This window comes from Otolemur garnettii, unplaced genomic scaffold (genome assembly GCF_000181295.1).
Source record: "Otolemur garnettii isolate 467f Iridium unplaced genomic scaffold, OtoGar3 scaffold00003, whole genome shotgun sequence".
NCBI classification, from domain to species: Eukaryota; Metazoa; Chordata; class Mammalia; order Primates; family Galagidae; genus Otolemur; species Otolemur garnettii.
In genome coordinates, this window is record NW_003852398.1 from 43,053,652 (window position 1) to 43,063,352 (window position 9,701).

General features: G+C 35.9%; 1 protein-coding gene across 1 annotated transcript in view; it reads left to right on the forward strand.

Moving 5' to 3' along the window:
• The window catches only part of KIF3A (kinesin family member 3A), a 53,457-nt gene that overhangs the window by 605 nt on the left and 43,151 nt on the right, over positions 1-9,701 (forward strand). Inside the window, exon 2 of the mRNA XM_003782204.3 lies at positions 1,933-2,206. Within this exon, the coding sequence (XP_003782252.1) occupies positions 1,933-2,206 (274 nt within the window). The remainder of the gene's footprint in view (positions 1-1,932; positions 2,207-9,701) is intronic.

Sequence of the window (9,701 nt, forward strand, 5' to 3'; positions counted from 1 at the left end):
GTGTGTGTGTGTGTGTGTGCTGATAGTGATATGTTACCGTCCAGGATTTCACAATTTGCTTTCGTGCTCTAGTAATGGGGCATTGTAAGCTCCAACGAAGGGTCATGGAGAGAACTGCTTGTGAGTCCTCAGACAATTATTTAATTTGTCTGGGTCCTTAGTTCCCACATAATTTTCCTCATGGCGTTGTTATCAGGTGTGAAATATAATTAAAGGATGGTGCTTGGGATTCAGCATTAAATGTTCTATAATTGTTCTTGTTCATTGCTTTCAAGTTGTTCATCAATAAATATTGTGCACCAGCCACACACTAGGCACTGGAGAGAAAATACTGAGCAAAGAACTTGGAAAGAGAGTTGCAAACACAGTTATAGAGATGAGACACATGATCTTAATGAATGAAATGGGTGGGTGTCCTACAATAGATGGAAATAGATTCTGGTGAATTGAGAAGTGTTGCCATGTAGGAATGATGGCCTATAGATATCAGATTATCTTTTTTTCCCCCAAGAGACTTCAGAAATTGTTTTTGTGAAATTTCTCAATTTTAGCAACTAATATAAAAGATTTTAAGTGCTATGAGCATCACAAAGGAAAATTGTGGTCTGAAATCAGCCCCTTGACTACTGACATGAATCAAATAATGAACAGACAAAAAGTAAAATTGTCTCCATGAAAGGGAGTGCAGGGTGCTCTGAGAGCCTATGAAAGTATTTGACCTAGTCAGAGAATCTTCACAAACTGGCTATTGAGATCTGAAGGATAAGTAGATGTTAACTAAGAGGGGTTTGAGGAATGTTCTAGGTGGAAGGAATGGCACATGGAAAGGCCTGTGGTGAAAAGGAGCGTGGTGACTAGAAAAGGTCAAGAAGCCCAGCAGAATGAGCCAGGGAAAGTATTTTGTGGAATAAGCCCAAAGAAGCGCATATGGGTAGGAGCCAGGTTGTACGGACCACTTTAAGGATTTTGATTTTTTCTCCTAAGATCTATGGGAAACCTTGAAGAATTTTAAGGAGAGTGACCTTATTAGATTTGTGTTGACACTGACTGCAGTGTGGAGAACAGATGATAGGGCAATCTAATTGGATGCAGGAGTAATTTAGGAACCCATAATCCAGGGCCAAGATGATGGTGACCTAGACAAGGGTGATGAAGATAGAGTTGGAGTAAAGTATATATTGGATGGATATAATCTGTTACTTGTCCATGGTATTATATTTCTCTTTAATGGTTAGAAGTGTATCTAAAACAGTAGGAATCGAACAAGTATCTGTTCAGCAAAACGGCTGAACTTTTTCACTTCAGTAATGGGATTGTGTTTTATCATAGATTCTTAATCATATAAAATTTCAGAAATTGACATATACAAATGTTCATAAGATTAGGTCATGCTAAGACATTTTTCTCTGCCATTAGAGTTTCTCTTCTGTCTTTAACTTACTGTCTTCTGTAGAGAAGATAAGCTGTTTATTTTTACATGATAAAAAATATTTTACTAATGCATTCTGGAAAATAAAATGAGAAGTCTTAGGGGAACAAAGGACCTAGTATATTCTTGAATTAAAGTTGTTAACCATGTACACATGTGTTTTCTGACAGGCAGGAAACACAAAAAGGATGTCAGGGATTTTTGTGTAGAAAGACAATCTATAATTTACTGGTTCGTTTTCTACTTGAACAGCATTTAGTACAAATGTAAATTAAATTTTCTCTCTCCTAGTGTAAAATATTCTATTTTCCTTTTTGTATCTTTTAATAAGCTTTTTCTATACATATGTAAACTCTTCAATTATATTTAACAAATATTTTTGAAGTCCTTAATGTGTGCAAGGCACTGAGATGACAAAGTAGCTTTGTTCAAATTATAAATTTAATCCATTGAGGGTAAAAGTAAATGTCCTTATCGTTATTTGTAAATATTGTCTCCACCAGATCAATAAATCAGAGAAGCCAGAAAGCTGTGATAATGTGAAGGTCGTTGTTAGGTGCCGGCCCCTCAATGAGAGAGAGAAATCAATGTGCTACAAACAGGCTGTCAGTGTGGATGAGATGAGGGGAACTATCACTGTACACAAGACTGATTCTTCCAATGAACCTCCAAAGACATTTACTTTTGATACTGTTTTTGGACCAGAGAGTAAACAACTTGATGTTTATAACTTAACTGCAAGACCTATTATTGATTCTGTTCTTGAAGGCTACAATGGTAAGTGAATACTTTATATAGTTTATTTTTTAAAAGCATCTTTTTTGAAGCATAATTTGTGCACCATAAATTCACTTGTTGTAACTGTACAGTTTGATGAGTTGTAAACATATATAGTTGTGAAACCATCATCACAATCCAGCTTAGAAAACTTGCATCATCCCCAAAAGCTCCTTTATATTCTTCTGTAGTCCACTCTCAGGCAACCATTGATCTGTTGTCACTATAGTTTTTCCTTTTCTTGAAATTTCACATAAATCACATCATGCAACATGTCATTTTTCTTACCTGTTTTCTTTCACTTAGCATAATGTTTTTCAAGTCCATCTATCTTTTCAATATATGAGTAGTTTGTACCTGTTTATTGCTGAATTGTATTCCATTGCATGAATCTACCACATTTTGTTTTTGCATTCAGTAGTTGATGGAAATCTGGATTGTTTTCAGGCATTAGGTTATTATAAATAATGCTGTTACGAACCTTCTATGTATGTCTTTGTGCAGATATTTAATGTTTCTCTTGGATAGAAACTTAGGAGTGGAATTGTGAGCTTATATCATAAATGTCTGTTTTCCAAAGTGGTGACTGTACTACTTTTTCCCCCCACCAGTATGGTATGAGTGTTCCATTTTCTTTACGTTCTTGATTAGAATATAATGAAATTCTTGATTAAAATGTAAAGAAACAACAGTTAGATTGTCACACTTAAAATTATAATCATTCTAGAGGATCTGTAGTGCTGTCTTGTGTTTTAACTTGTGTTTGCCTAATGACTAGTGATGCTAAATATCTATTCCTGTAATTGTTAGTCATTTGAATGTCTTCTTTGGTGAAATGTCTCTTAAAATACATATTTTGCCCATTTAAAAATGTTGGATAAAATTGAAGAACATTCTTCTTATTAAAGTATCTCAAGAATAGATAGAAAAGCATCTCATCTACTCAATACTAATTTGAAACTAGTAGACAAACAACTGTAGGCCTACATGAGAGGGAAAAACACAATTAAATTCAAGAAGGGAAGAGGGGGAGGCAGGAAGGGGCTTAGTAAGTTCCTACCTAATGGGTACAATGTAGGGGTATATGGCACACCTACTGGGTGAAGGACTCAAATACAACTCAGACTTTTCCTAACAAACACAAACAATGTAACCTAATTATTAATGTAACCTCATATTAATCTGAAATAATAAAAATATAGAAAAAATAATAATTTTGTTGGCTGTTTTCCTATTCTTTGTATATTCTAGACTGAAATATTTATTTATTTATTTTGAGACAGAGTCTCACTCTGTCACCCTTGGTAGAGTGCTGTGGTGTCACAGCTCACAGCAACCTTAAACTCTTGGGCTTAAGCAATTCTCTTGCCTCAGCCTCCCAAGTAGCTAGGACTATAGGGGCCTGCCACAAGGCCCAGCTATTTTTCTGTTGCAATTGTCATTATTGCTTAGCTGTCCCAGGCTGGGTTCGAACCCACCAGCCTCCATGTATGTGGCTGGTGCTATAAAACTGTGCTAATGGGCGTCAAGCCTAGACTTAAATATTTACTCAGATAATGTGGTTTTTGAATATTTTCTCCTTGTCTTTTCATTTTCTTAATAATGTTTTTTTTTTTTTTTTTTTTTTTGCAGTTTTTGGCCGGGGCTGGGTTTGAACCTGCCACCTCTGGCATATGGGGCCAGCGCCCTACTCCTTTGAACCACTGGTGCTGCCCTTAATAATGTTTTCTGAAGAGAAGAAATGTGAATTTTTTAAGTCAGTTTATCAGGGGTTTTTTTGGCCAGGGCTGGGTTTGAACCTGCCACCTCTGGCATATAGGGCCAGTGGCCTACTCCTTTGAGCCACAGGCACCATCCTAACAGGTTTTTTTTTTTTAATAGATCACACTTTTGGTAATATAAATAAGACATTTTTGTGAAATGCAAAGCCACAAAGATTTTCTATTCTATGTTTTAATCTAGAAATTGAATAATTTTAGGTCTTACATTTAGATCTGTGATTCATTTTGAGTTAACTTTTATATTGGGTAAGGTAAAGGTCTAAGTTATTATTCTTTCTTGCCTCCCTTTATTTTTATTTTTTCTTGCCTGTGGATATGTACTTGTTCTAGCATCATTTGTTGAGCAGACTTAACAAATTAACTCAGCACTTTTGTCCAAAATCAATTTACTATGTTTGTGTGGGCTTATTTCTGCACCATTTATTCTATTCCATGTCTATCCTGTCTTGATTACTGTAGCTTTACATTTTGAAATTAGATAGTATATGTTTTTCAACTTTGTTACTCTTTTTAAAAATTGTTTTGGTTTCTGGATCCTTTGTGTCTTCATTTGAATTTTAGAATCACCTTATCAATTTCCATAAAAAAAATACCTGCTAGGATTTTGATAGGGATCGTTGAATTGTTATTCCGATAATATTGAGTCTTCCAATCCATGAACATATCTCTCTCCATTTATTTATGTCTTGCTTAATTTCTCTCATCAGTATTTTGTAGTATTTAGTGTGTAGGTCTTGCACTGCTTTTGATTAATTTAGGCTTAAATATTTGTGATGCTATGTGAATAAAATTGTTTTTATAATTTCATTTTTGGATTGTATGTGGCTAATATGTAGAAATATAGTTGATTTCTTTGGGTAGCTTTTTCATTGAGATAAAATTCAAACAACACAAATTTATTATTCTAACCATCTTACAATGTGCATTTCATAAGTTTTTAGTACATTCACAATATTGCACAACTGTCACCCTTACCTATTTTTAGGGCATTTCCAACATCCCCAAAAGAAACCGTGTACCCATTAACAGTCACTCCCAATCCACTACCACCCTCCTTCCCCTGACCAAGCAATCACTGATATACTTTCTATATCTATGAATTTGCCTGTTCTGGATGTTTTCTATAAATGGAATTATACAGTATATAGCATTTTGTGAATGACTTCTTTCACTTAACAGTAATGTTTTCAGGCTTCATCTCTATTGTAGCATGTATCAGCAATTCATTACCCTTTCTGGATGAATATTTCATTGTATATATCTATACAAAACCGTATTTTGTTTATTAGTTGGTGAAATTTGTATTTTACTTTTAAGCTATTATGAATAATGTTGTTTGGAACATTCTTGTGCAAATTTTCATGTAAACATGTATTTTTAATTCTTCTAGGTGTATACCTAGGAATGGAATTGCTAGGTCATACGACAACGTTCTTTAATTGCTAGGTCATACGACAACTTTCTTTAATCTTTTGAGGAGCTGCCACATGGTGTTCCACAATAGCTGCATCATTTTACATTCCCACTAGCAATATGTGAGGTTTCCAGTTTCTTCATATTCTTGCTAACATTTGTTTGTCTTTTTGATTATAGTCATCCTAGTCAGTTTGAAGTGATACTTCATTGTGGTTTGCATTTGATTTTTGTATATTGATCTTGTATCCTGTAACCTTGCTAAATTTACTTATTAATTCTAGTAGATTTTGTTTTTTGGTAAATACCCTAAGATTTTCTGTATATAAGATTATGATATTCTGAAAATATAGTTTTTGCTTTTTTCTTTCCAATCGTTATATCTTTAATTTATATTTGTTGTCTGATTTCACTGGCTAGAACCTCTAGTAAATGTTGAATAGAAGTGGTGAGATGAGTATTTTGGTCTTGTTCTTGATCTTAGGGAAAATGCATTCATTCTTTGACCAAATAAGTATGATGTTATCTATAGGTTATCACAGATACTTTTTATTAGATTGAGGAAGTTTGCTTCTATTCTTTGCTGAGAGTTTTAAGGAATATATATTGGATTCTGTCAAATGCAGTTTTTTCTGCACCTATGGAAACCATATTTTTTCTATAAAAGTTTGTTAATATGTTAAATTACATTGGTATTTTTTGAGGGACAGGGTCTCTGTTGCCCCAGGTTGGAGTGCAGTGCAGTGGCACACTCATAGATCACTGCTGCCTCAAACTTAAGCTCACAAGTAGTTGAGACTCTAGGCGTATGGCACCATGCCCTGCTAATGTTTTTATATTTTGCAGAGGCAGGGTCTTGATATGTTGCCCAGAGTGGTCTAAAACTCCTGGACTCAAGAGCTCCTCCTGCTCTGGCCTCTCAAATTACTAGAATTACAGGTGGGAGCCTCTGTGCCCAGCTTTTATTGGTTTTTGAATGTGAAATCAGCTTTGCTACTTGGTCATGCTGTATTGTTCTTTTCATACATTGGTGGATTTGATTTACTAAAGTTTTGTTTAAGATGTTTGCATATATGTTCCTGAGGGATATAAGTAGGTAGTTTTCTTGTAATGTCTTTGTCTGCTTTTGGTTTCACAATAATGCTTACTCTGTAGAATGAGTTGGGATATATTGCCTTCTTTTCAATTTTCTAAAAATATTTGTCTAGAATAAATTGATATTATTTAATCTTTAAATATTTGCTAGAATTCATCAGTGAAGTCATCTGGCCTTGGTGTTTTCATGGTGGGAAGGTTTTTAAGTATAGGTTCACTTTCTTTAATAGCTATAGGACTATTCAGGTTATCTGTTTCTTCTTGAGTGAGTTTTGGTAGTTTGTCTTTCATGGAAGGTTTGTTCTATCTAAGTTGTCAAATTTATTAGTGAACAGTTATAGTCCCTTATTCTTTTATTGGTAATTTATGTCTTCTCTGGCTAGACGTTTATCAGTTTTATTGATCTTCTCAGAGATCAGCTTTTGGTTTTATTAATTTTCCTATGTTGTTTTTATGTTTTCTATTTCATCTGTTTCTCTTCTGATCTTTTTTTTTTTGAGACAGAGCCTCAAGCTATCCCCCTGAGTAGAGTGCCATGGCATCACGCTCACAGCAACCTCCAACTCCTGGGCTCAAGCGAGTCTCCTGCCTCAGCCTCCCAAGTAGCTGGGACCACAGGCGCCTGCCACAACGCCTGGCCATTTTTTGGTTGCAGCCATCATTGTTGTTTGGCGGGCCCAGGCTGGGGATTCGAACCCGCCACCTTAGGTGTACGTGGCTGGTGCCTTAGCCGCTTGAGCCACAGGCGCTGAACCTCTTCTGGTCTTTATTGTTTCTTTTCTCCTACTTACTTTGGGTTTAATTTGCTCTTCTTTTCCTACTTTCTTGAGGTGGAAGCTGAGGTCATAGTTTTGAGACCTTTCTTTTTTCCTAATATAGGGGTTTAATGCTATAAATTAACCCCTAAGTAGTGTTTTAGTGGCATTCCACACATTTTTATATACTATTTATGTTTTCATTTTTATATAGTTCAAAATACTTTCTATTTTCTTCCTTGCTTTGATCCCTATGTTATTTAGAAATGTGTTTCTTAGTTTCCAAATATTTTGAGATTTTCTAGAGATTCTGTTACTAATTTATAATTTAATCCTATTTTAGTCACAGAACATGCTTTGTATGACTTGAATCTTTTTAAATTTATTGAGACTTGTTTCATGGCCCAGAATGTGGTTGGTTATTATTAAATATTTTATGTGTACTTGGAAAGGATGAATATTCTGCTGATGTTGTATGAACTATTCTGTAAATTTCCATTAGGTCAATTTGTTTGATAGTGTTATTCAAATTTTATATGTACTTACTTATTTTCAGCCTATTTAGTCTATCAGTTATTGTGAGACAGCCTTTGAATTCTCTGACTATATTTTTGGACGTTTTTATTCCTTTTAGTTCTATCAGTTTTTGTTTTATGTATTTTGAAACCTTGTGAGTAGGTACATAAATGCTTAAGATTTTTATGTTGTCTTGATGAATTAACCTTTTTTTCATTATGAAATTACTGTCTTTATCCTTGGCAATATTCTTTGTTCTGAAATCTATTTTGTCTGGGGACAGAAAAAGTATTTGAAGATAAGTAACAGCTGAAATTTTGCCAGATCTGATGAAAACTACAAACTACAAGAAGCTTAACAAACTGTAAAGCATGGAGAAAATATACCAAGGCACATAATGATCGAACCTGTATAAAACCTGTAGTAAAGAAAAAAATCAGGCTGGATGCAATGGCCTCTGCCTATAATCCTAGCACTTTGGGAGGCCAAGGTAGGAGGATTAGTTGAGGCCAGGAGTTAGAGCCCATTCTAGGTAACAGTGAGGCCTAGTCTCCAAAGAAAATGAAAAAAAAAAAAATTAGCCAGGCATGGTGGCTCAGGCCTTGTAGTCCTAACTACTCTGGTGGTTGAAGTAGGAGGATGACTTGCGCCTAGGAATGAGGTTGTGGTAAGCCATGATGATGCCACTATACTCTAGCCCTAGCAACACAGCAAGACTTTGTCTTGGTTTGTTTTTTTTTTTTTTTTGTAGAGACAGAGCCTCACTTTATCGCCCTGGTAGAGTACAGTGGCATCACAGCTCACAGCAACCTCCAACTCCTGGGCTTAGGTGATTCTTCTGCTTCAGCCTCCCAAGTAGCTGGGACTACAGGTGCCTGCCACAACACCTGGCTATTTTTTGTTGCAGTTTGGCTGGGGCTGGGTTTGAATCCACCACCCTTGGTATATGGGGCTGGCGCCCTACTCACTGAACCACAGGTGGCTCCCTCAAGACATTGTCTTAAAAAAAAAAATCTTGGCTTGGCACCTGTAGCACAGTGGCTAGGGTGCCAGCTACATACACCAGAGCTGGAGGGTTTGAACCCAGCCCAGGCCTGCCAAACAGCAATGACAACTACAACCAAAAATTAGCTGGATGTTGTTACGGGTGTCTTATAGTCCCATCTACTTGGGAGGCTGAGGCAAGAGAATCACTTAAGCCCAAGAGTTGGAGATTGCTGTGAGCTGTGACAGTACTGCACTCTACCAAGGGCAATATAGTGAAACTCTGTCTCCCAAAAAAAAAAAAAAGTCTTAAAAAGCAACCAGAGAAAGAAAGAAAGACATGTTATATATAGAAGAACAATGATAAGGATGAAAGGAGATTTCTAGTTAGAATTAATGCAAGTGAGAAGAGAGTAGCATGTTATCTGTAAAGTACAGAAAGAAGAAACCTATATCCAGTGAAAATATCTTTTAAAAACAAAGGTGAAATAAATGCTTTTGTAGACCACAAACACTGAAAGACTTCATCACCTGGAGACCTGAACTAGAAGAAATATTTTTCAGGTAGAAGGAAATTGATAGATGAGAGTATGAATCTGCATAAAGGAAAGAAAAGATAGTAAACTCGAAAATAAACCAATAGAAACAATCCAGAGAGAAAATAGAAAACCAGCCCAGTGCCCTGGCTCACACCTATAATCCCAGCACTTTGGAGGCTGAGGTGGGAGGATTGATGAGGCCAGGAATTTAAGACCATCCTGGGCAACATATTATTGAGACCTCATCTCTGCAAAAAGTTAAAAAATTAGGCAAGTGTGGTACCTTGTATCTCTACGTAGGCCTACCTACTTGGGAGGTTGAGCTGGGAGAATGGCTTGAGCTCAGGAGTTTGAGTTAGAGTAAGCATGATCATAGCTTACTGTAACCTCACACTTTACATGCATTTTTTTT